This window comes from Empidonax traillii, unplaced genomic scaffold (assembly GCF_003031625.1).
Source record: "Empidonax traillii isolate 1590-97213 ecotype Southwest subspecies unplaced genomic scaffold, ASM303162v1 scaffold322:size1131127, whole genome shotgun sequence".
In the NCBI taxonomy this organism is placed as follows: Eukaryota; Metazoa; Chordata; class Aves; order Passeriformes; family Tyrannidae; genus Empidonax; species Empidonax traillii.
Window position 1 is genome coordinate 80,837 of NW_020955515.1, and position 26,904 is coordinate 107,740.

Here is a 26,904-nt window from a genome sequence, read left to right on the forward strand (position 1 = left end):
GACACAGGATTCCCGAGGAAAAGGCACTAAAATGAAATGTAAAGCTTCTGTATCTGCAGAGAGAAAGTCTGTCATAGGAACTGAGAAGGAGAAGAAAACAGGGGGTTAATTTATTTTCTTAAGTTGTTTTTAACATATTTGACAATTTAGTGATAAACATTAAGAACTTTCATAAGGATACTCTAGTTAACTATTTACTGAAAGACCAATTGTCCAGATAACTCCCACATTATACCTTTTGAAAAGTGATGTCTTTCTTATTTCCTACTAAATCTAAAGTATTTTTTCCCTTGTCTCTGTGTAAACTCCTATGGCAATAAAATAAAAACAGAAGACAGAATGTTTCTTGAGTTACACCTTTTATTTCTTTAATTTAAATAAACGTTGTATAAAAAGCACAGAACCACTTGCTCTGGTCATCACTCACAGTGTCCTTGGGGAGAGCCTCGAGACAGGAGCCAGTGTTAGAACTCTGTGGCCACACCAGGAGGGCATTTCCTCAGTAAGGACTTTCACAAACAGCCCCTCAGCTTCTTCCTCAGTTTTATCCACTCAGTTTTGGACATCCCACAGCACATCCCTCAGGGTGTCTGTGCTTCCCCTGTTCCCAGGGTGACCTCAGCACAGCACAGCCTGTGTTCAGTGACACAGAAACACGGGTCCTTCTGGGTCCTTCTGGCTCCTGAGCATGTGTGAAGAGGTATTTTATTTTTTTTTAACTTTGTACAAGAACTGGCACTGAAAAGGATCCAAACAGCACTGCGGAGTCCTAAATCCTTCGTTGGCAGTTTCGATGCAAAATCAACCAGCAAAGATGAAAGATTCCCAGACCACAAGAATTTTTCTTCTCCTACTCCCACTTCCTACTAAGAAAGGCAAACAATGCTCAGGTATTACATGATCTGTGAAGGTCCTTCCCCTCGAATTCCTCTGCCCTGTACAAACATAACCGAAGGTTTCCACTGGCTCCCATCCATCCACGGTAGGAAACACAGGATTCAGCATCTGCAGGAGGCTGGTTGGGCAGCCAGGGCCACATTCCCAAACCCTGCACTGTCCTCCCCTCACGCTCTCTTGTGCCGTAACAAAGTCCTGGGGATCATTTTGCCCACGGCAGGCTTGGCTGTAAAATCCAATGCAATTCTTGTTACCATCCAAACACAGAACTGAGTTCCCCCTGAGTCTTGCCTAAAACAGCACCTTGAAAACAGGCACCACGTGAATAGGTCTGATGAAAAGCCGTGACACTGAACACACACAGTGTATTGATTGAAATTTCAAAGTACGTAGAACAAATGTTTCTTTTTATATATACACATAAAATAGAAAACTAAAAATATAATTCGCAGTGCTTAGGTCATCACGGGTAGTGAAATAAAAAATGCTACAGAAATGCATGACGTAGTTCTCTGAATAAACACGAGTCTGCGATTGCATTGCACTGAACTTATTCTGTTCATTTGGGGAAGAAATACTGACTTATTTTCCTGAAGTGGTTGGATGCAGAAATTAATTCAGAAGAACTACCCAAGCTGATAACTTATTTTACGTAGCAAGATGCAACAGCACGGAGCAGCCAAGGAGGAAGAGTAAAGACATCGTGAGTGGGGAGAGGTCAGAAATATCCTCCCCCATGAGTGATATTTCTGCCCTGTTATCTTATGGGGAGACACAAACACAGAGTAATAAATAAAGAGCAGTAAAAACACCACATTACACCCTGGGGACTGCACAGAGGAAAACAGAGCAGGCAAAGCTACTGGGACCTGAGGAGGCTTCTCCAGCCTGTGGGGCTGAGCCTCCAGTAACCCTGACAGTCAGTGCAAAAGCTACAAATGCATCCAGAGCTTGGTTATTTCAAAACAACCTACTTCATTTCGTCGTCTTCAGGACTGAAATGCTTTTTTTTTTCTTTGCTCCATGACAAGAAGTTAACTTTGGTCAGAGTACAAAATGAGTTTTCTCATGAGTTAGAGAGTCCAAAAAACCAGCAGATTGGGATCACGATGACCTTAATTTTCCACAAAAGGAAGAAATATCTCACATTTGACCTTTTTTTTTATCCAGTTCCACATCTTAGAGCCAAGTTTGAGTGGCGTCACACAAACTTGGACAGCAATGGTTTGAGAGGCTCGGAACTGAACCAGTGAATAGTCCATTTGATTTCTGCTCAGCTGCCCTGACTGAATGGGTTCAAGCCATCAGCCTGTGTCACTGAAAGGTTGTGTTCCAGCTGGTTACAGCTGTCCAAAACACCCACAAAGCTTCCAGCATCCACTGCTGATGCTTTTTAACCCTCAGAACAGCCCCAGATCAAACACAGCACAAGCTAAACGGAAGTTTCAGGCAAATCATCCATTTCTTCAAACGTATTCAGGGTGTTTTTGCTATTAGTTCTTGAATTATCATCTTGAATTTTGCTTGGATCTGCAAAGAAATGCATTGTAAACAAAACAGGATATGGTAGAAACTGTATATGCAAGATCAAAGTTTTGCACATCTTTTTTTGTGGTGGTGGCGTTGTTAAAAATATGCATTTATTTAAAAGCAAATTATCAGTTTGCTACCATATCTTCCACAGCAATGGTTCTGGCTGCCCCTTTATTGCTGAGCTCATTCTCTAAGCCATAGAAATGCTAATTGGCTCCAGAAGAAACTTCAGAACAAGCCTCCCAGATCCTCACATGCCCCTGGCTGTGTCCTGGCTCCTGATGCCAGGGGGACATTGGACACCTCAGGCTGAGCTCGTTTCTCCACAGCTCTCCAGCACAGGAGACTCTTGGAGTTCCTGCTCAGCATTTCTGAGGGGCAATTTGTCATCCAACACCTGTCACAAATCATCACCTGTTTGTAACCAACCCTCTCTCCAAATCTTTAAAAATAATTCAGCTCCCCTACCATATAAAAGTGTGGTTGAACATCTAGATTGTGTGATTTTATGTTTTTTAAAGGTATAAAACTACATCAAAGCATTTATAAGGAAAGATTTTGAAAATACAGTGTCATAAGATCCCACAGTACCTGCTGGCCCTGGGTCTTCATTAATAAATGAAACGTGTGTTTTCCACTCGGTCCACTTCACTTCATTAATCCTGTTTATGTTGGGTATAAGTTGTGTTATTATCATGCATTATCTCCCAGCTACATTGCTGCACTTTCCCTTTTATTCCTTTATATTCCTGGGACTAAAAGGTTGAGTGTCCCTTGCAGTGTTATGTATTATGTGAAAGTGAGAATAATACTAATATTGCTTTATAATTTAACACATTTCGAGTACAGCTTGAATCTCACCTTGAGTATTTTTGATAAAATTGCATTATTCTTTAATATGGTGTTCATCAAAAAGAAATCAATTTAAAAAAATAATTACTTTTAAGCTAACATTCAGAGGAGTTTATGACAAAGTAACATTTACTGCAAGCAGACCAGATACTTGCACAGTGAAAACATAAGAAGATGAAAACCTGTTTTCTTACCAAAAAATTATCTACACCTTCCCTATTTTAAAACAACTGGTCACAGCTGGAAAAAAAAAACCACCCCAAATTATATTTTTGTACTCCCAGTATAATTTGTAGAGGTACCAGGAATATTTTAAAGAGGAGAAGTAACCTTGAAGCAGCCTACAGAGCAGAACTGATAACACAGTAATTTAAGCTTTGCTTTACCTTAAACACACCCTGGTGTCGTTCTCAGCCACCTTACACCGCTCTCCCAGCTGGAATTTTTTCCTCAAACATTTTGGCAAGAATTTTTCAAATTCCAAAATAGTTCTGGCTCTCTGTTAACAACAAATGAGTCTGGTTAGCCATGCCCAACACTGTGGGATTCCACAGCATATACAGTTTGCAGCTTCATTACAACATCGAGCTTCCATCCCACCATCCACAACCAACAGCAAACAACGTGGCACATCACTGATTGTGTGTGTGGGAAAATAGGGATCCACAGATTCCTAGGAAAAGGGTGAAACACCATATCCAAGTCATAAAGGTATGTGACAGTGCATGGGTTGGAAATCCAAGCCATAATACAAATCTCTGATACTGAAATGAGTTATTTCCATTATTCACCCACACATAAAAATGGGGATTATCATTAATGCCTAACCTGTTGTGTCAGCATGAGTTACCACAGGCACAGCTCAAGAGATTTTAGCCCGAGCATCTTCACTTCCCCAGAACTCCCCAACCAACCTGGAGTTTCCAGATGTGCTCGCTCTCTTTGGAAATGTCCTCCACCGTCTCTCCCATCAGCGCAATCAGCATGTTCAACAGGAGAACAAAAGTCAGCACAACAAAAGTTATGAGGAGCAGAAGAAACAGGACAGGATACTTGGAGTTCTGCTGGATCTCCAGATCCCCCAGGCCCAGGGTGAGCTTGAAGAGATCCATCAGCACAGGTCCCAGGCTGCTGTTGGAATGGCATTCACCGCCCTCATGGCACGTCTCGATCAAGGCAGCGAGAGCTGGGGAGGAGAAGCAGGAGGGAATTTCCATCCCAGTCATCCTTTATGGCATTTTATCCTAAACAATTCAGAGTGCACTGGGAAAGAGAGCCTGGGCTGCCCAGCAGCAGCCAGAGGAGGGATTCCCAGGGAGCTGAAAGAGCCCACATCCAAATGGAACTGCAGGTAATTAAGAGCCAAATGACTCATCTGTTCCCACCTAAACTTCATATCCAGAAGAAACCCCAAATATGAGCTCTCATCTCATTATTCTTGTGAATAACAATGCTAAAATTTTTTACTCACACAGAGCATCAGTGCTTTTCTCCAGTAATATTTACCTACACCAAATCCCAGCAAGAACACGATGTAGACGACTAAAAATTTTATCACATCTTGCAGGATGACCTGGAAATTCAACAAAACAGCTGTCAGAAATTAAAATTGAGGGGCTAGTTTTATGCTTAGGAATTCTGCAGGGATACAGGTGAGGCACATAGTAAAGTGTAAGATTGCTCTCCTTGAGTAAACTGGTTTAGTCCCAAGGAGAAACACAAAGGTCTGGTTTGTTATCTCATGGCTGAGAGTTTGATGTGTTACAGCATGTGATGCAATTAAATTGCAGAGCTACATTAGTTAAAAAAACCCCCACAATTATATTTAGCATCATAATTTATATAATAAAATGCCCATTTGAAGATATAAACTGGATTCTGCCACTGGAGTTATCTACTGTGCCCTGCTGAAATAATATGTATACACTGAAAATAAGACATTTCAATACGAACTCTAAAATACACCCAAATTGCTGAATATACTTGATAAGGATTGTTGAGCAAGTGAAGATTATAAAGGAGGTCAAACAAAAGAAAAACTTGCCTTTTGAATCATCACACTGTAAATGCCCATGGACTGGAAGCCTCTGGTGAAATAGAGCATATTGGCCCATCCAAGGGCCATTGCCAAAACAAGACACACCAGGTGTTCTTTGTAGGAAAACAAGTACAAAAAGACAGAGAAGATCACAAGCAAAGCTTGTATAAAACTGTTAAAAAACAAACATATATGTAAAAGAGAAAATTACTGGCACAAAACTAACAACACAGTGGAAAAAAAAAAAGAAAACAAGACTTCTTTGCTCTTTATGCTCAGTTTGAGGTTGCACACTGCTTTGTATTCTCCCCAGGAATATTGTCACTATTTTTTAACAATAAAATAGATCAGTACAGGTGGTGTAAGTACATAAATATATAGGGATTGTATTTCTTAAAGTGAACTATTCTCCCCAAAACAGCTGTTACAGAAAAGCTGCAGCTAAGATTAAATCCATCCCTCTAAACCTGATAATCCAGAGAAAAAGATGAGCATCTTCTACAGCAGCATCTCTGTGACCATGAGATACAGAAGCATTTTAAACACAGTATAAAATATAGATGTGCACGTCAGACTTACAATGCAAAGTGGAACCAGGCATCAGAGAGAATTGACTGCAGGTCTGAGGGCCTGAGCAGAAAGATGGCTACACTCTATGTAGACAGATATATAAAATATAGATGTGGTAGTAAGAGAAAACAGGCCTAAAAAAAACTAGTTTTCAAAATAATTTCATCGGTGTTCTAAAATAATTCATCTACTGATAAGGCATGATAACTTCTAGAAATAAGGTTGGGGGTTTTTTTATACAGCTGTAACTTCAAAGTTTCAAATTCTGTCATGTCTGGCATAATTTAACAGTTGCTGGGTTTAATGACTTCCAGCATTTGGCAAAATTATACCATGTTTTTTTCCATTAGAAGTTCTAATTCAAAAGTGTCCTCGAAGCCAGTAATTTGACAATGTTGATGTTATAAAAACATGAAATCTCTGCCTTGAAAATTGGAAGGGAAAACACCCTCACAGCTGTTTCACAGAGCAGTACAGGTGTATTCAAATATACAACCAGGGCCATTCTGAGTTAGGGGTGCATTGTGTCAAAGACCTAAAAAATTACACTTATCAAAGATACTCCACGTGTATTCTGGATAACAATAAAATCAGCAGCAGCATGTTCAAAAATCTAGAGAAATTCTTTCTGTATTTATTTATGTATTTGTTAACCAAAAGTCTTACCTCTTTAATGGCTAAAAATATTGCTCCCAACATAACCATCACCTGTCCTGACAGCTGCAGCCATCCCACTCCCCGTGTCAGAGCCAGTGGATAAGGTGGAGCCTGCAAGACAGGTCCAAAATGAAAGTTTTACCTGAAGGGTAAAAGCCAAAGCAACAGGAAACCTTCCCAAATGGGTACACAGTTTTTTCCTCTTTCTATCAGAGTTTTTTTTCATGGTGGATTTCAAGAATTAGCCCCATTAACAGGAATATATTTGAAATAGCAGAAGTTTTTCTCTCTTAAGAGAGAAACACCTTCACCACACTTTTAGAAATTTAACAGCCTGTCTTTGTATGATGTATTTGTATTTTGGGGCAGTTATCTGCTCTCACTGCTCTCCTTCCTTGCAGGGACCTGATGTGGGAGAGCCTGGTCCCCCTACAGCCAGATATTCCAAAAACTGCTCCTGGTTTAGCATTTTATATACAATTCAGGAGCCAGAACTGCTTTGAAAAGGCAGTGAAATTTGGTGAGGTCCTGTCACTGTACTCACTTTATTTTCATGAGGCCTGTGGTAGGAAACTAATGTTAAAGTGACATTGTAGAGGAAATAAAAGCAGCAGGACATGAAAAACATGTGTCGAGCAAACTTCTTCCACTTCATTCGCAGGAGGGAGTTCAGGGGCTCCAGAGTCAGCATCTCATGGCGATTCTACAGGGGGGAAAAAACCAAAATAAACCAGTTAAAACTTAAATGTCAGGCGTGTATTTTGTGTATTTCTCTCATCTTTTCTGATCCAGAGAGACTCAGAGATGTGTCAGATGGAGACAAGATGCAAAGGGACAGTTCCCCCTCGTGCTGGGGTTACCTGCCATTCTCTGTCTAGTAAATTGTGATGAAGCTAAAACTGTCATGTGAACGTCTGGTCTTCTGGCTTTATGGCAGAATTAGAACTCAGCAAATGCAAAATTCTGGCTTTCAAAAGCACACACTCCTGAACACATAAAAATACACACCTACTAGATGAAGTTTATTTGGCCTGACCAGCTTGGCCATACTTATGTGCAAGGTAAATTAATGCTTCTAATGCAGGAAAAGATATTCCCAAAATGCCTAGCCCATGTTGCAGGAGCTGAATGCATATCCACTTACAGGTGACAATCTACAGAGGGATAAAATTTATCTTGCTCAGGATACAAAAACCGAGAAGAAAAATTACGGTTGACTTTTCCAAGTGATTCACTGGAATGTATCAACTCACACATCTGAAATGAGTGCACTGCTAGAAAAAAAAAAAAAAAAAGTAGATCTGTATTTTAAAAATAGGTAACTTACACCAATATTTGTGTTATAGACAATGATTTCCAGCACTGAGTTGTCTGCAGTGGTGTCCAGCTCTGTCAGGTCATACAGAGAAGACTGAACAGGACCATAAGCCCAGTCTGTGAATTTTCTTGACAGGCTCCTGTTGGGCTTCTCTCTGATCTCTCTGCTCAGGATGTATTTCAGAATCTAAAACATGAACAGGATCATTTTTGAGCAGCTCTGTTGATCATGGGAAAGGAGAGATCACATGAACATCCAGGCCCAAACCCCAACATTTTACCTCTCACATTTTGTACAGCTGTGCAAAGTCAGTGTATTTGTAATTGTGTGCAGGAGATGAAAGACCTCCAAGAATTAAATACAGAGTTTCTAATGCCTCCCTATTTTCTGTCAGAGTCATTTTTCTAAAGCATAAAAGCACGATTTTCCACGTGTTCATTTATGTCTTCCTTCAACTTAATCAATTCTTTTCTAAATTATCTCATTGCCAATTCTTTACAACTCAGTTGATGCATGAAAACCAAATTCTACAGCAGAGCAGTTCCAGTGAGTTTCCTGAAACTGTTCAAAGACTGCACAAGTGCAGTGTGGTAATAAATGCAGAATTTCTGAGTTTCTGTGCTACAAAGCTGGTTTTAAACAACATATATTCTGCACAGAGAGGGGCAGTTGCAGGGAAACCTTGAAGGGTAGAAGCAACGTGGCAATGAAAGTGTTTGCTTGCATTTTAAACAAGATCAGCTCACTAAATGCCACTGATACATAAACAGCACAACCAAAGGATGTGTCAGAGCACTAATTTCCCTTAGATGCTGCTGAAACAACACCCACCTCTAATTTCCCAGTTTTTGCAGCTAATTGCAGTGGTGTCAAACCCTCCTTATTCTTTGTCGTTTCCAAATTTCTGTCCTTACTTTTCAACAGTATCATGTCATACATTCTGATTACAAAGTCATTCTGGGTTTTGGAGTCCTCTGCCACAGTAACTAATGCATGGAGGATGTTGTTTCCTCTGGAATCCTGAGAAGAAATATTAGTCCTGGCATTGTCCATTAACAGTTGAATTATGTCTGGTTGGTTGGTACAGGCAGCTAATGCCAGTGCAGTTTCACCTAGAAAAATCAAAAAAGGCAACATGTGTTCATGCTTTATTACAGATCAGATCATAAAAGAGTGACTGTGTTAAGAATCTTAATACATCAAAGTAAATTTACATATTGATTGTTTTAAGCTGTTGTTTTATAAACACTTTGGCTATTCCTTCTTAACTTTTCCAGAAAGATCACATTTCCACTTACCAAAATAAAAGCCTTCATGCTTATGTTTGGGATTAAAGAAGATACCCTGGGCATGAGCATTGACATCAGCTCCCTTCTCTATGAGGCTCTGGGTTATTTCGTACTGTCTCCTCTCAATGGCAATATTTAGAGCTGTCTGGCCTGGAAAAATAGACACAGGAACCTCTGAAGTACATTCTGAAATATCAGTGATATTTGACAACAAACAGCACCAGTGAATAAATGAATAAAAGCTGGTTTAGGAATTTAAACCATCGTTTGAGTGTTTATGGGTGGTGTGTTTAACCATATACCTGAAACTGGTATCAGGTGGCAGTACCTTTATATGCCTCTTCTGTGTAAGCTGCATTGACAAATCTCTCCAAAATACCATTTTCCTCTGCAAAGGACAGCAGCATGTTCACTATCTCGTTGGTGTTCTGGTTGATGTTCAGCAGAGCTTTCATCAGACAAGTTTTGCCGGTATCCGAAGCTGTGAATTTTTTCATCAGATAATCTACAAGAGCGAATTTTGGGATTAGAGCATCGTGATTTACTAAACTTCTGTTAATCAGGGGTGACACCTGAAGGATATACATGAACATAAACTATCTGCCATTGGTTTTGCTGTTGGACATCCCACTGCCCTGACTCCAGATAGACCCGAATTCACATGGAAGCAGCTGCTGCACTGAGATAATCCCCAGTTTTAGGCTACAAATGTGCTGCCAGAAGAGCCAACAATCTTCCCCCGGGTATCTGCACCCCTTACCTGGCCCAGTCATGTTTGTGCAGGCTCTGGATCTCTCCTTCAGCTCCCCAAGGAGGCACTGCAGCTCCTCCACATTCCCCTCAGACACTGCCCGGAACAGGAATCGCTTAAGCTTCTTCCTGGCACTGGTCTGCTCAGCTCCTTGGGATATGTTAGCACTGGATTGGAAGAAGTAATGACATTCCTGATTCCATTTACTATTTTTTAATGTTATTTTTTACATAAGAGGAGAAAAAAAAAAGCAATTACTTGCCTCAGACCACCCATACCCGCCCTGCTTCCACATATATCTCGGCATGGATCTCACAGAACATTTCCCAGTTTGCTTATTCGCAGGTAAGTGGTTATTGAGGTGTTTTATAACAAACCAGCACATTTTTCAAGTATTTTGCTTTGTGTTCTCACCAGTTCACCCATTCTTTTAGAACAAAGGCTGAGAAATGCTTCTTTGATCTGCCCACAACTCGCTGACTTTTCAGTGCTGGGGTTCCTGGTGCTGCCCTCCAGCTGCACCAGCAGAAGATGAGTTTTTAACCTCCTATCTCACACCACTTTCCTGATCATTATTCTGGAATAAGAATGATTTAATAATTCCCCCAGTCAGAACCACTCCCAGCTCGTGCCTACGGTGTGTAGGTCAAGAAAACAGAGTCTAAATATGAAGAATCCTCACCCTAAACATGAGATCTGAGGAAAGCAGAGATTAGAGTTGTTTATCCTAACATTTAATCATAGAGGAATCAGAAATGAGTGCGCACACACACGACCTTTTTTTCTTAAAGGTGGCTGGCAAAATAAGGAATATTTACCCTGTCATAAACTTAATCCACTGGAAACGTACTGAGAGACATTCCTGTCTCCACTCACCAGCAACTCTCTACATTAGGGCTGTACTCAGTGGCATCATCCTGAAGAGACTGTGGGGAATCCATGTCTTCCCCATTTCCAGAAGCACTAAAGAAAACAGCAAAGATATTAAAAGATACTTTAGCAAACTGCAAAGAATCAGTCGGGGGTAGGAAGCAGGATCTACAGCAAGGTTGAAATGAGTCTAATTTGAAATTGTGCTTTTTAATTCTGGCATTTTATCTCCCACGTGAATTTTAAAATAAGGGGTAAAAATTGAGAGACTCCCAGGATTTTATTATATTTTTTAAGAAAAACACATTAGGAAAGCAATCTGCTTTCTGTTATATTATTTCACTCCGGATTCCAAAACTGTGAGAAGTTTTTTCTTCATTTTTGTAATGATCACTGCATTTTATGCATCATCCCGAATGTTTGAAGCCTACAATCTTCCTTTTCACGTGCTAATTTGTCATCTGCCACAAAACAAGTGCTAAATCAGTAGCAGCACGTGGGTTGCAAGCCCCCAGTGGAAGTGATTTACCAAAAGATTTACCACACAGAACACTGCAGGCAACTCAGGAGCATTTTGTGGCTGATGGAAGCATTTTTTGGATGGAAAGTTCAGCTAAAAGAAATTGGGGACTGGGCCATAAATACATATTTAGGTAATATATTTAGAGGATTTCAATTGTAATTGCTGTACAAAATTTCCAGACAGTCCTAAAAGCAGATCTGACTTTAAAACTCATTATAATTTTTCTTACTTGTATTTTTGTTTTCATTTTGATGAACTACCTCAGGTTAATAATTTAGAGAGTCTGATCTGTAAGTCATTGACACAACAGATGCATGGACAGCAGTGCAAGTGCCCAGCACTGCTCTGCAGGTGTTCCCTTCCCTCTGAACCAGAGCTGAGAGCTCAGAGTCTGCTTTTATCCCATCAGGGAATGTGTGACAAAGGCTCTGTGTGTGTCTTGTGCAGGTCAGTCCCTGAATGAGAGGCAGAAATTTGGATACCACTCCTCTGAAACCAAAATCAGACTGTCAGCTGATTCCAAAGAGCTGAGCAGACACCCCTCAGCAACACAAAAACCTTTGGCCTTTCCGGGTTTTTGGCAGATTTGTCAAATATTTCCCTTATTCATCCTTATTGGCTGTTGGTACCTCACACGTTTTTGAAAACGAAGAGCATTCTTCCCAGTCATAATTTCTCTCTATTCATTCAGCATAAATGGCTGCCTTAAATATCTCAGACTCAGCATTTTCATGTTGTTTGATTGCTAATGAGCAGCAGAGAGGGAGGACGTCAGCACCCAGCTGGGAACAGGCTTGGCTAAATTAAGCTGTGGAGTTTGTTCTAATGTATCATTAACGAGAGGCTAAGAATAAAAAAAAGTACTGCTTTTAAAATTACTCAAAACTGAGGCCTGATTTATCTACTGCTGACACTTGCATGGAATGAACTCACAGATAAGTCATCTACTGATCAACAGCTGACTCCAGTGAAGTTCTGTCTTTGAAGTGACCAAAAGGCATGAAAAGTCAAGTGAAATTCTAGCACTGGAGTCAGAGGAGAAACAAGGAGAAGCTGCTGGAAAGAAAATAGATATATTTGCAGCATGACTATTGCAGATGCATCTGTAACTTACCAGGGACGAATATTTGAATCCATTGGTTTTGAAAACACAGGGGGAGATGTGTTATTTGGAGTGGCATTGCTTTCAAAACCATCAATCTCCAGGAAGAAGTGGGAACTGTTGAAGACAGTGCATTTAAAAATACATTAGTAAGAAAAGGCAAGCCCGACCACAGACAGAGCAAAGCTCTATGAGCACGTACCTAGGACAGGCTTGACAATTAATCTTTCCTGGCATCACCTAACAGGAGGCTGGAACAGAGGCTGATCTGCTTTCCCCTGGGGAGATCCCAACCTCCAACACCGTGCCCAGCTCTTTCCATGCTGGCAGATGGGCAAAATTCCTGAGGTATTTTTAGAGCACATGGCATCAGATCCTGACACGTCTGAGAGCAACCCCAGCAGCCCCAAACCAGCCCTGCATCCTCCTCCAGTGCAAGGAGCCAACTGCAACCCCAGCCACTGCCCAGCCACACACACACACCATTGCTTTTTTAATCTGCTGCATCCTACTCCCTGTTTCTCCAGCCAGGAGCCATCAGGATGGATCATTTCAAACCCATCAGCAGTGATAATGATTAAATCAGAAAGTTTGAAAGGTCACATGTTAAATGACATCAGGCATTTCCACCAGCCAGGACTGGCTGTGTCCTCTTTTCAGTCATGCATGACATTTAACTTTTTTCCCCCCCTGTAAATAATTATATAAATTACAAATGTACTTATTTCTAGTGAAAAAGGAATAAAATTTGAAACAACACAGAGAAGGTAAATGAAAAGGATAGGAAGATATCATCCTTTAAAATCTTGCAGAGTTGAGAGGCAAAAATCAATGGTTTGGTATTACTGGATCTCACTAAAACATTGCTACAGTTCACCACAAAGAGAGGGAGAGAAGTTTCAGTGGTGGATGCAGCAACTCCCAGGTGGGCTGTTGTTCAGAAACTGTGTTACATTTCTAAAAATGTTCCAGTAGTCACCTGGAAAATGCTTCCAATTCACTTATATTTATGGTTTAGTCCACAGGGTATTTTTTCTCTTTTTTAACTGCATCTTTCCCAAAGAACCCAGTTGAAGTAAAGTACGTGTGCTGATGCTAAAATGCAGTATATTATTAGGATCCTATTGAACAACCTGCTGAATGTTTGCTAAAAACAGTTCATCTAGTTAATCTCACTTTCCAACAGCTTGGTGAGCCAAGTGATAATTCACTGTGTGTAGTTATTTAAACTTTTACGACCTTTTAACATTTGAGATGTGCCTGTGAACGTGTTCTGAGCAGGCAGCAAGTAAAGCGTCACTTCTGGTTAGCGGGGGCTGTGTCCCTCAAAATACCTGGGCAGGGGGGAAGGAAAACCCAGGCAGAACCAGACCCATCACTGGTGCCAGTCCCTGCTGTTTCACTGAGGTCTGGGCTTGGCAGAGGGACTGGGGAGGAGGATCAAAACCAGGGGGTTCATCCTGTTTTTTCGCATTCCCTGACCGTGAAGTGCAGGAGTTGTCCCAACAGGCGAACAAACACCTGTTGGAAGCTGCAGTGAGGCTCCCTAAAGCCAGAAGTGCCAAGGTCTGGGCTTTGCTGGACCTTCTCCCCTGAGGGGACAGCCAGCACCACGGGCTGATGGCTCAGAGCAGCTCCTGCTTTGCCAGCAGAGTGTTCCTGCTGAAGGTTCTGGCAGGTACAGCAGCTGTGCAGTGACCCCTGTTTTGGAGGCTGCCAGACCTCCCCTACCCTGGCATGTGGGTTACCTGGGGACATCATGGGGTGGAGGGGGGGGGAAAAAACCCCCAAAGCCACGGTGCAAAGCAGGTGGAGAGCTGCCAGCAAATACCCAAGTGCTTACGTGGCCCTGGTGCACTGCCCACAGACATCAGCAGGCTCTGACAACGCTTGCAGCCTCCTCCCAGTTTTCCTGTACTTAATTATATACTGTTAGTCCAAATTCCAGGGCCTTCAAGACGGGAATGACATTGTCTTTCAAGAAAATGCACGTTGCCTGTATGTTTTGCTGAGGGAGAGATGCCAGCCTGGAAGGTGCAGCAGCAGCAGCTGCTGCTGGTGGTGATGGTGGCACAGTTGGAGGAAGCGTTTTGGAGCAACAGGATCAAACACATAATTAAGGGCACATGTTAAACCCCTGCATTAAAATGCACGTGACCTGTGGATCGCAGGAATGTCGTGGGCCACACCCTGAGCTCTTGGGTGAGGGGTGGGAAAAACCCCCAGGGTTGCTGTTATTGAGGCCACGAAACCAAAGGTGAGATACCAGGTAAGTCATTGAGGGTTTAAGTCTGGCAGTGTTCTTATAACTACACCATCTCCCATGGGACTGCCCCTTTTTGAAGTCCTGGGTGTATCAGGAGCTGGTTCAGACACTTTGTCTCCCCCCCACGCCACCAAAGAGCTCCTCTTTTGGAATTTAATGCCAGAAAGACAAATTGGACCACCCAGGCAGTGGGTCTCAAATAACTCATGGCAGCGTTCCTGTGTGAGAAGTGGTTCCTCTGATTATTGAGAATTATAAATGTCAGAACAGCCACAATTGCCTGGGCCTTCAGAGTTTCAGAAATTGCCCTAATAAGTAGTAATTATCCAGAGTGAAAAGTTTATGAATGAAAATTCATGCTCACTCTACAGCCAGCAGGTTGACTTCAATAACATGGTATCAGGCAGGAATTACAGCTTCTATTGCCCCACTCATATTAAGTATAAACCCTTAGTCCCTTTATTAATTCTCTAATATAAATTATGAATGAAAGTGAATATTTTATAAAACAATGAATCAAAATAGATCAGAAACAGACTTTAAGGACTGGCATTGAGCCTGATGTCTCTAGGCCAAGGGTTAAATAGTTGTGCCATTAAACATATCAAACATGTTCTTAACTCATAAACAGCATAAACATGGTCATGTGGAGGCATCTTGTGTTCACCAGGTCTCTCTCATTCATACTGGCAGTGTAAATACACATGTTAGTGGTATTTCAGTGCAAAGCATCAACTAAAGGAGACAAACCAAAAAGGGAGTTTTAGAGGTTGAGGCTGAGCTGGAGTCCTACCTTTTCTTCGTGGGAGTGCTTTCAGTCGCCTTTTTCTCTTGCTGGTTTGAAGGGGGAGTGCCAGATGGATTTGTTTTCTTGCCCATTAGTGGAACAGTTTCGTTGTTATCTTTAATCATGTTCCTGCAGTAGAGAGATTCACAGTTACTCCACTCCTGTTCATTTGAAGAAAATATAGTGACCAAATTGCCTATTTATACACAAATAAACACAAATATTGCTTAGGCTTTTCACTTTTCAGTTGTTAAGCACAGACCATTTCATGTATCCAGGCAGGAGGGTTTTTTATACTCGACTCATTAAATTTAATTTTAGGAGAATGCCATTAAAAGTGGCAGCAGGAGAACCATAAATTCAAGCCTGTTCCTAAATTATACTGAAGGGAATCTGTCAATCACAGTGACAGTGGATGTTAATCAGAGAAGCAAAGAGCTCAGTGACTTTCAGAGGTAACCCTAAAGTTTGTGAATATTTCCAGTTCATCTGAGTCATCTGCTCTTGTCTAAGGCAATTTCAGAAAAGTGGTAAATTCCAGAAGAATTTCAGGAAGGTCTGTGCAACTGATGCAACATTTGAAGGAGGTTCCAGACACCAAGGGTAGTGAACAAAAAAACCCCTGAAGCTTTTCACTGTGTTAGAACAGCTGAAGTAACAGACTGAATTCAGTGCCCAAGCTAAGCCCAGCTAAACCTTCACACGGATTATATCCAGGATTTTTGTGTCCTGCTGACATTTCTCACCATTTCTTCAGGAAAAAAATAAAAAAATCATGATTCTACTGGATGGAAATTGTCACCACCCCATGAGACAGAAGGATCTTGATGCACTTTACCTGCTTCTGAACACCCACAGCATGAATTCTGTGAGGAATAATGAACAGCTCTCTCCCTGTTTCTCAATCTGACACTCAAGGGCATCATTTTAAATCACCCAGGATAATTTGAAAGCGAGAAGGTGAGCTCAGGATACATTAAAATTCACTGAATGTAAAAACCATTACGAGGTCAGGGACGCATTTCCAAGGAAATGAGGGGAGTGCCCTCCATACCCAAGGACAAATGGCAAAAATAATTTGCCTGCAAGTTGGAACAAAACGAAGCACCCATTTCCTCCCTCCCTACTCCCCTTTCCTTAATGTGACAAATGCACACACAAACTTTCTGCTCCTGTCACGGCGCTGTCAATGATTCCTTCCAGGATTCCTTCATGATGGGAATATCAAGATGCCAAAAGCAGATTGTGGGGTGTGTTTGAAAAGACATGACACCTGGCGTGAGAGTGGAGCCAGGAATACCAAAGACACTGCTATTTGAATGAAAGTCTATTAATGCATAAACAACAAATGTTTAATTGTGGGAATTTTCAGTCCCACATAGAGAGAACTGAGAACTTACAGGGCCCAAACACATGTGAGTGCAGCTGGAGTTTCTTGGCACTAAATAATACAGGAATTTCAAATACTGGAGAGGACTCCTTACCTTGCAAAGGCTGGCTTAAGAAACAGGCACGGAAACAAATTTTTATCGTGTTTCCTACCGCTGATAGATGTGTTCACACTGGAGCAACCTGGAAACGTGCCTGGTTTGGATGCATTTCCTAAGAATTCCTATCACAACTTTCACAGAAATAATTTATAAAGGGAAAATATTTTGACTTAGTGCTCTTGCATACAAAGTACAGGGTGGCTCTCACTGCAGTAAAGGCACAAAAGAACTGAACTTGGATATTACACAGTCGAGGCAGGAAAAAGGTTTTTGTCTCTGCCATTGGAAATGCAGTTCACGTCGTCTCCAGACACATGTTGTGTCAGTGAATACACTGATAAACATTTAGTCTTAACACAGCTAAAACAAATGACTGTTGTCTTACTCAGTTCATAAATAATTCTGCTATTTACTTCTTGCTAAGTACTTTGAGAATACAAAGCAGTGTATGGGCAAAGACATTTCCCATCTCAGGGAAGAGGCAGACTGGACATAAATCACAAAGAAGGGGACTGGAACATGATGGAGATGGGCATTAAACAGCTGCACTAAATGAGTGACTTTAAAGCAAGAGAACAACTGAAAACAGACTCAGAAGTCCAAAAGTGAGTCAGCAAAAGGAGTTGCCAAGTTGAGAGGGGCACAGCTGGGAGGTGAGTGAAGCCGGAGGGGTCGGAGAGAGAGGCAGGAAGAGCTGGAGAAACAAAGGGCAAGGTTAAATCTCTAAAGCACGAGGTGGCCACGGGGAAGAGCCTCCTTTGAGCTGCTCAGATATTTCAGTGAGATCTCAGCCTGCACAGGTAAATAACTGCAGGCACAGTAGCACAGGTACCTCGTTACAGCGCTGAGGCAGCGTCTGCTTCAGTTTTAATCACGATTAATTGTGTGCTTACAGGAAAACTAAGCCAGGGCTTTCATCAGCAGCTTCCAGGGCACTATCATTGCCTCTAATCTCCGACATGTAGAGAAAAACAGGGCAACAGCCTGAAAAGTGTCACCTCATGGGTAGTGCCTCTTACGTAACCCAATAGGGAGCCTTGTCTTTTATTGTAACTATTTTCTACTCCCATTATCAGGTTAATTGTTCCTTCCAGGCCACCAGGGAAGTGGCTCATTTGAAGTGGGCAGCGAGACAGAAACACTGCATTGATTGGGAGTATTAAGAATTACTTCAAAGGGGATCTGAGGACAGCGAGGACTTGGTGTCTCACCTCCAGCAGGGGATTTATCTGGGATGGTGAATGGGATTCTGCCATTCCTACAGTCAGGAGGCACTTCACACACTATCACAGACTCACCTCATGCTTGCCTGAGAACAAGGAAAATCCTACATATTTATATCTTTAGAGCTCAATAACCATAAATGAAGGGGCTAAAGAGAGAATCCTACAAATCAAAATAAACCCTCAGCTGTGATATCATGGCACAAAGGACTCTTCCCTCTTGGGGGCAGAGGAGTGGAAGGGACTCTCAATAGCTGCTCCATTCACAGGATCCTTCCAGCAGCCCACAACACCTTCCAGCATCTGCGACCTAATTCTTACTGGCTCATAAAAAAGAAATTCCCCTCCCTGAGGGGAAAGCTGATAAAACTTCATTTTGACTTTCATGCATTATTTAAAGCATTATGAGTCCTATCAGCAGAAAGTTTCACTCGACAGAAGGAGTTTCGTAATTTTGTCAGACTTTTAAACTTTTGAGGGGCATTAGTAGGCGCTATCAAAAATTCATTTGCTTCTCGGGGAGAAATTTGTTCTTTCCTATGAAGGCTTTTCCTAACAGAAGCTTTAAAAGACTCTGAAAAGCAATGTTTTTCCCTGAGGAAAAATGCTGTAAGCTTATTTCTGAATTAAATAAAAAGAAGAACTTTTACTGGGTCGAAATAAAAACTATTCTACCAGGCCTGGGGATTTTTCCTTTCAACGATCTCCTCAATAACTGAAGCTTCCAGTGGAAGATGAATGCAATAAAGTTTGGCCTGTATGATGTTATATTTTGGATCCCCTTGGCACAGGAAGTGCAGCAGTGATTTGGGGGCTGATAAACAGAAATGAAATCAGGTCTTTCTTCCCTCCCAAGGAGCCGGCGTGGCACAGCTCAGGCTTCAGGAACTGGAAAAACAGCAACGGGCACGGCAGGGAAACATCCTCCACTTGAGCAGCTCGTTCAAACAGTGTTGGCCTCTGGAAGGTTTCACCCTCTCTCCAGAAGCATCACCTGCCCCCCAACACCCACGGAGCTCCCGGGGAACTCACCCTGCTCACGCCGCCTCCATTCCGGCAGGGACGAGGAGCCTCGGAACGGCCCAGGGATCGACGCGGGGCCCTGCTGGTGCCACAACAACATCCAGAGCTCACCTGCCAGAGGAAGCAAAACCACCTTCAGGCTCGGCACTACCCTAAAAACCGCCAAGCCACCCTTCTCCCGTCATCCAGGGCGCTGGGGCTGGGGGAGCTCAGGCAGGGCCGGAGAGCCGTGGCCGCGCGGGGTTCGCTGCGTCTGAAATTAGGGAGCAGAGAGGAACTCGCTAGACAACAAAGCCTTTACCTCACAGCTGCCAGAGCAGGATGACACACACACACACACAGAGAGGCAATAATTACGCACTGAAATGTTACTAAAGCCGAGTTGCTCGGGGATGACTTAATGGCAGCGGCAGAATATCTCAGCCCGTCGCTGCTCTGCAGTTTACACACCGTTTTCAAAGGAAAATGGTTATGCACATGCATTTGGGTTGTAAATGACCCCCTTTATATGTCATGCTCAGTTTATTATATAGCACGGAACTACCCCGAAGCAGAAATGAGAAAATGATCCTGCTGAGTGCTCCAGCAAGCACAGAGATTCTGCTGTTACTTTGAAAAATCTTATTTCACAGCGATAATGCCAGGGAAAACACGCCAGGGTGGGCGTGTTTAGATCTCTCCCCACCTGTAATAGTTTCTGATGAATGTGTGCCCAGAGGGGCTGTGGGAACACGAACAGTTGTTGGGTTTCACATAAACACTCCTGGTGTTCCTCTGTGCTGCATTTCTCAGCTTGGCTAATTCTGAGCTGTTGAGCAATGGCTGATGCAGGATTCTGTTCTGGGACATGCCAGGAGAGTGAGCAGAAGTTCTTCTGCTCTTTTTATAGAGTTCCTCCTTTATCACCAGAAATAGTATGTTAAAAACTTGTGTGTCTTTGCCTGTGAGACCTGCAAGGTACAATTACAGCTGCTGGTCTTCACTTCATCATTAGATGGGAGTTTAAGCTGAACTATGCAAGCAGCAGAACAGGAATCTTTCCCCAACTCCAGACAAGGGAAGCAAGAGCCAAGTTTTAGTGGAGTTTTGGTGGCTTTTTTTTTTTTTTTTTTTTGGTAAGAGGCAGCTCAAAAATTTGGAAGCAAAACCAAAATATCTTAGGATACCATGACCTAGACATTTTAATGCAAACAATATGGCTTTTAAATATACTTACAAACTGCAGGTAAACACTTCTGCGAAGTAGATACCTTTAAAAACAGGACTGCTGGGTCTTCCATTTGCCTCAGCTCTTCACTGTGTGAAATGCCAGGAGCGCTGCAGTGTTCCCTGCAAGAACCACCTTCCCAGGAGCTGTGCCTGGGCCCGTTGGATTTGGCATCAGGGGATCCCTCTGGTTGCAAGTGCTGAGCACACAGCCAGCTTTGCCCAGCACGAATTTGTGGTGATGGATTCCAAACCCTGTACCAGGAAAAGTTCCCATCTTCTCCAACGACCTTGCCTGAGCCAGCACGTGACAGCCCAGAGTCAGCTGCTCTGATGGTCTCCCACCTGCTGGTGCCATGACCTGGAACAGGGGCTGGATCCTGCCAGTTCCTCCTGCCTGGGAGAGCAGCAGCTCAGTTCTCAGCACAGACCAGGAGAAGCTGTTTAATTGAAGGCACTCTGAGGACAGAAATGTGGAAAGAGGCAAAGCTTCATTAAATCTGGGTGAAGGTGCATTTGAGGACTGCTGCTTTGCCTCTGGCATCAACCACAGTAACAGAAGTTCTGCTGCTAAGGAGGGAAAAATGGGTTTGGCAGCAAGCAGGACTTTGAACTCAGAAAGCAGCTAAATCTGAAAGCCCCCAGATCTGTGTGGTTTAGCAGAACACAGGCCCTAGCAGAGTGGTCTATTTATAATGTAGTGGCACTTATCCAAAGAGAAAAACTGGGACAAGCTGCAGAGAGAGAGGCAGAGCCCTGCTCCAAACCTGCCTGTGGAGAGGTGCAGGAGATTTTGTGTGAGCTGTTAGCAGTTCACACAGGCAGGTTGCACTCCATCCTGCCTTGTTCTGTGCTAACAGCTTCTTGTTGCATTACAGGGACAGCCCTGACTCGCTGACCCTGTCAGATTTAGGGAACAGCAGCTCACACTGTTTGGGGCTGATCTGTCTGAAAACAGGTGAGGACACCACGTGCCAACCATAGGTGTTGAGAGCTGAGCTATTTTTAAGGGCAGGCTTAAGAGCCAGGAAATGAGAGGCAGAACTCCCGTAAGTCACACTCGTGCCAACGTTTTCTTACAGTTTTAATCATTAACCTGCTCAGCCTTTATGTTCCCAGACCTGCTCCACCCTGAGGTTTCTGACAAGGCCAGCATTTTTCAGAAGCCAAGGAAGGTTTTGCAATAGGCTCCATCATGAATGTGTAGAGCATTTTATAGAGGTTTACAGCACCCACCAGCTGCTCCAGCTACTAAAGAGATGCCATAAGGCTCAGGAATATTAATGCACCCCTTATTAAAAATTGCTTGAAAACATTAGCATTGGATAGCCTGTGCAGCACAAATAAGCAGCAGAAGTCCTCTATCTGGCATTATTTTGTTTTCCTAGCAAGTGCTAGACCCACTAGAAACTAAAATGAACAAGATGAAGGAAACCCCAGATGGGAGGGATTGAGCATTTGGAGTTCTGCCATCTGACATCAGCAAGTCAGAGCTGCGTTTGCTCCTCTGCTGATACATGACATGATCCCAGTCAAATTCACATTAGAAGTTATTCAGATTTTGTATTTAATTCTGTGATTTTCAGTACCCCCACAGGTAGTCACTAAGGGGAAGAGCCATTATCTGAAAGCATTTTTAACATTAGGGAGCAGCAGGAATAACTGTAAATTATTTACTGTCATAATTCCATTCCCCACTCCTTAAAAATAATCCACAATTTACGTATTAAAACACTGAGCTCTCCAAGTAGTAGCAGCAGTCCCATTCCCCTGAGCATAGTATTTAATTGATTTACAGGAGTTTCTCGTTTCACCGCAGGAAAAGTGCATTTAAATTCTTTGTTTCTGTGGAAAAGGATTCAGAGTTGTTGATCTGTTGTGGGCAGATTCCACAAGACATCCCATAGAGACCATGGTTTTGAAAGAAGGTGATGTCTCCAATGCCAGCAGTACAGTTTATGCTGAAAAGCCACATGAAGATTGACCTGTTAAGTTCAACTTGTTCTGGGATCATATATGGGTGCTGCTAAACACATCTGCAAAGAGCTTTCACACCACTCCAGGCAACTGAGTAGCACTTGCAACTATTTAAATAGCATGCTCATAAACTGGGAGATAAGAAGTTGTTTTGTGCAGCTGAGCAAGGAGAGAGAAATGAATTAGCCTGGAAGTGTGGGTGACTATCACCTAACAGCCTTGTGGGAAATCATTCCAGGAAAATGCTGGGGTATCACTTACCAGTTGGTGCAGTCTGGACTGCAGGGACCAGTCAGCCTCTTCAGCAATGTTGTTGTGCATATTTGCATGACATGCATGCCTGGAGATTTTATCCCCCAGGATTCTTGCCACAAAAGAACAGTCCCATTCACAGAAAGCTAGAGAAGAGTTCCTGGAGCCTCCCAGGTCACTGTGCAGCTCCTTCTTCTGCTTGGAAAAAAAAACCCCAAAGGTGGATGAGTCCAGTGTGTCAAAGAAACAACATTATTGTTGGGACTGCCATAATTACCCAATAGTTAGACAGACATCCTAATTCATTCCTATTCCTCTAAACTGTGCTTCCTGGGCTCACTCCAGGCAGCTGTCCAGCTGCTGCCCTGGGACTCCCTCCTGCTCATCACAACCAGCAGCCCACGACACTCCTCAGTCTGTCTCTGCTCTCTTCTTCCTCCCTATAGCTGAGCTTGGGAACATGAACATTTACATTCTGCATCTGAGCAGTCTGAACCATGGCCAGGGCATCCAGAAACTGTGCTAATGTGTGCACTAAAAATAACAGAGCAGAGATGAACCTGATCCTGCATCTCAGCTTCCACCCACCCCACCCTTGCCAAAGAAAGAAAGCTGCCGCCCTCCCTCCCTTATTATACCCTCTCTCCACCTGGCAGTGTGATCACTTCCACCTGAATCTCTCTAATCCCCACACCTGTGGCCAATTCCCTGTGCAGGGATAGATTCAGTGTTGAGCAAGTCGAAATAAGTGCAATAAAAATCCGTTTTTTTGCAAGTGGCATCAGTATTTGACTTTGGGTCTTGGTAAAGTTACATGAGATAATAACAAGCCGTGGGGAGAATGGAGCTGTAATAACTCTTTTCTTGCATTTGTGCTTTTGTTCAGTGTCCCCTGCCACTCCCAAGGCAAAAAGCATCAGTACAGCCCCACAGAGCCCTTTGCCAGCCCTCACTGTGCACACCCCACAGGAGTTGTGGGGTGGTGGGTGCTTCTTGTCCCCGTCCTGTGTGTCGTGGCTGCTGGGGCCACAGGCTGTGAACAGTCACTCACACGGGCATGAAACCTTTGGAGTTAAAAAATAAAAGCAGTTTTAAGAGCGTGAGATGGCACTTTTTACTTCTACAGTAAAGAAACCTTTACCTGTTTCCAGCCCTAAACTCAGCTCTCCTGTGTCTTTCTGGTAATAAGGGACATTTTCTTCCTCGTGTCTTCCTCTGTGCCAGTTAAACACTCCTGGCTTTCCCCCTCTGACTAATAACTGGGAACAGGATCCCTCCTCTCTACGTGGCTCATTATCCACATTCTCCTCTGGAATAAGAGGAATGTCTGGGATAACCCTGTGATGACTTAGGGACATGCTCTTACAGGCCAGGTGAGTGGGACACTTCCTTTAGTTCCTGTAATTGGGAGTTGCTGACACGGCAGTTCCAGGGCACACGAGTTTCACACCAACATTCAGGTGACTAAAATGTTGATTTTAGAGGCTGATTAGAGCCATGACTGAGAAATACTGCTCTGGGTGATGATGAAGGCTGAAAACGTGGGTGTTTGTGGAAGTGTTGGCGTCTCCTGGAGCCCACTCATTCCCTGACACTGAAACGGGAAGTGTTACTAATGGTGATGCAGCTCAGCCCCAGCATCACCAACACAACAGGAAGAGAGGAACCCAATGACATCACTTGGTTGGTTTCTCCTCCTTCCCAGAGAAATAGGTGCCCTCCACCACGAATTCTGAGGATTAACATCAGATATAGGAGAAATCGGGTCCATATTTTCTCTGTGGAAACTCCTCCAGAGTCAGAAGTCGTGCCAGTCTGCACGGTGTGGGTGATGGGAAGCACTTCAGAGCCCCATAACCACATCCAGAAGACCAGGATGTCCATGCTGCATCTGGCAGTGTCAATTAAAACCTCTTCCTCCCAAGCCTTAGAAAAATCCATGCCTGTGCCTAAGGTATGGAGACTTGTAAGAAGCATCTTTGACTGCAGGAAGATTCTTTCTAATTGTGCAAGTTGGTGTTAAGCATCCAGGACACTGCCTGACCATCAGCATTTCAGGCATTTTTAATGTACATGGAATTTTCTTGAGTTTGGAAAATTTACCAGAAGAGTGGTAAATTGTTGAAAAACACCACGTAAAACTCCTATTGACAGGATTCTGAAAAGTTGAAGCATCAGAACCCGAGTGCCCTGGCTCTATCCCTTAAACCCCTGTGTTTTGTAGCACAGCTGCACTTGCTGGGCATACACACCTCGGAGGTTTTTGAGTCCTGGGGGCTCCAGCAAAGATGCAGGACTGAGTAATGTGCCAGTGTCAGACACATGCCTCAAAAGAGCGGCAGAATTAGCTGGCATTTAGCAAAAATAAATATAAATCTGAATGATTAGCATGATCAGAGGCAGCAGGAGGAGAGGGGCTGTCCTGGGGCCAGTCGGTCCTGGGGTGCCCCAGGGGGACCAGCAGCAGCCCTAACCATGGCTTGGGGGCCCTCTGGTGGGCCCTGCTCTGCCCTGGACCCCACTGAAAACTGCCCTGAGAGGGGATTAACAGGAATGTTTAATTAGCACAAGGGCTGTTCCCACCCCAGCTGCCACTGCTGCCACAGTTGTCCAACCTGATCATGTTAAGCACAACTTGTGGGGACACAAATTGATGTTCCTAATAGCTGGGAGAAGGATGGATTTTTACCACCTGCAAGCCCCAAAGAACAGCATGGGAACCAGGTGCTGCTTCTAAACACGCTCACTGGGAAACGACTCTGCAAACTTCAAACTAAAAAACTCCTCAAGGGCTCAAGATTCTGCAAGATCCTGCAAAATATGCCTGCCAAGGTGAGCAGAACCTCCATAAAAGGACCCAAATGAAGATGATTTGTTACAAGGCCATGCTCCTCCTCAGTGCAGGTGGTTTACAAGTGGGAACAGAAAGGTGCTGGTGCTGGCAAAGGTATTTTTGAAGGACAAATACTTCCTGACAAGCCACCTCTCTTCCCTGGGGGTTAGTTGGAGCTCTCCAGCATGACAGTCTGTCCCTTCTGGTGTGTCCCCTCCAGGCATCCCACCCTGTTTGCCTGGACAGACCCACCTTCATCTCCGAAGGTAATTCCCTGTGCTGAGCTGGAATGAAAATGAAGGAAGCAAACTGGCAAACACAGCCCTGGCTGAGTCGGAATAAATGTGGGCAATGATGGGTTGGAGTCACTGCCAAGCTCTGCCTCCCCACCTGTGGGAAACAAATTCCTGCCCACTGCAGGAACTGAGGGATGGTATGGCTGGGAATTCTGAGAGGTTGGTAATAACTCCCTCTGGAAAAGTGGGATAATTTTGTTTGCTTCCCAGAGAAGATTAAGGGATTTTTAAAATGTAACCAAAAACCCCTCGCCAGCACCACCCTATCCCACAAGTCCAGGCAATTTACATTCCTAACCACAACATTACTGTTTTCAGCCTGAATTCTGGCATTTCTGGTTTTTATTAAGAAGTCTCCTGTAATTTGTAATCTTGTTGGGGCAGGAAGGGGCAGGAAGGCAGAGGTGTACAATCTGTTCAGGTTACCCAGGGCAGGTATCAATCCTTCTGGACAGGCACTTGATGTAAATCAAGGTGGAGTTTAAGCAATGGATTAGGACTCTACTCAGGCTGATAATTATGAGAAAAGGATTCCTCCTAGGGAAAAAATAATTTTCAGGAATGCTTTCCAGCTATATCATGATCCTGGTGTCCCTCCAAGCATAAATTTGTCCTGGAACACAAAGGCCTGGAGACAATCAACTGTTTTACTGGTCAGCACCTTTCTACATCTATTCTAAATAGTTTTAGTAAGAAATTGTTACAGTCTCAGCTTGTCTTGCCTATTTGGCAGTGCTTGTTTCACACATGGATTGTCTCTTGCCGTGTTCAGCATGGAGTGTAACAAAGCCTTAATAAATCTGCAGAGATTGCTACCTTGATATTGAAATTGGTATGGAATTGAACACACCTACTTCAAACATCCTTTGTGGTTTCCCTGTCCACCAGAGACATTAAATTCTGATTATTTCCAGTTTAAATCCTGACTTTTTCCAAGCATTTCTTTCAAATCCTTTGGCAAGTTTCTCTGGTTCTACCCTACAAACCCTGTGAAAATAAAACTACATTTGTCCTGAATGATGTCAACCAAAGAAACAACAATTACTAGTCCTCTAGATGGTGCTACTATTTCAAATAAAGCATCTGGATGTTTGAAGATTTTATTCAAATATATATGAGAAAGGAGCAGGGTGAGAAACCCTGACCCCAGT

The 26,904-nt window shown here is 43.2% G+C and overlaps 1 protein-coding gene across 3 annotated transcripts; it reads right to left on the bottom strand.

Annotated features, from left to right (window-relative positions):
- Positions 1 to 635: 635 nt before the first annotated feature.
- Positions 636 to 20,781, bottom strand: TRPV3 (transient receptor potential cation channel subfamily V member 3). Of its 3 annotated transcripts, none has more exons than XM_027891573.1 (20): positions 20,741 to 20,781; positions 20,406 to 20,542; positions 19,199 to 19,300; positions 15,460 to 15,582; positions 12,413 to 12,517; positions 10,782 to 10,868; positions 9,915 to 10,072; positions 9,483 to 9,659; positions 9,164 to 9,304; positions 8,697 to 8,977; positions 7,875 to 8,051; positions 7,092 to 7,250; positions 6,557 to 6,658; positions 5,900 to 5,973; positions 5,327 to 5,492; positions 4,789 to 4,855; positions 4,197 to 4,468; positions 3,669 to 3,781; positions 3,022 to 3,092; positions 636 to 1,123 (listed from the first exon to the last, which is right to left on the bottom strand). In XM_027891573.1, exons 4-20 carry the CDS (start codon positions 15,576 to 15,578, stop codon positions 1,065 to 1,067), a joined length of 2,328 nt encoding a protein of 775 aa, XP_027747374.1. In that variant the 5' UTR covers positions 15,579 to 15,582; positions 19,199 to 19,300; positions 20,406 to 20,542; positions 20,741 to 20,781; the 3' UTR covers positions 636 to 1,064. The 3 variants fall into 3 exon arrangements, with proteins under 3 accessions (XP_027747374.1, XP_027747372.1, XP_027747373.1); XM_027891571.1 differs by having other exon boundaries at positions 636 to 2,427; XM_027891572.1 differs by lacking the exons at positions 20,406 to 20,542; positions 20,741 to 20,781 and having other exon boundaries at positions 636 to 2,427; positions 19,199 to 19,343.
- Between the last annotated feature and the right edge of the window lie 6,123 nt (positions 20,782 to 26,904).

Bases quoted from the DNA above. Each gene is read 5' to 3' on its own strand.
- TRPV3 (XM_027891571.1), bottom strand. From the start codon at position 15,578: ATGATTAAAGATAACAACGAAACTGTTCCACTAATGGGCAAGAAAACA. The intron at 5,974-6,556 runs GTAAGACTTTTG...CTGTCTACATAG, and splicing joins TATTTTTAGCCATTAAAGAG to AGTGTAGCCATCTTTCTGCT. The intron at 3,093-3,668 runs GTAAAGCAAAGC...CAACATAAACAG, and splicing joins GACACCAGGGTGTGTTTAAG to GATTAATGAAGTGAAGTGGA.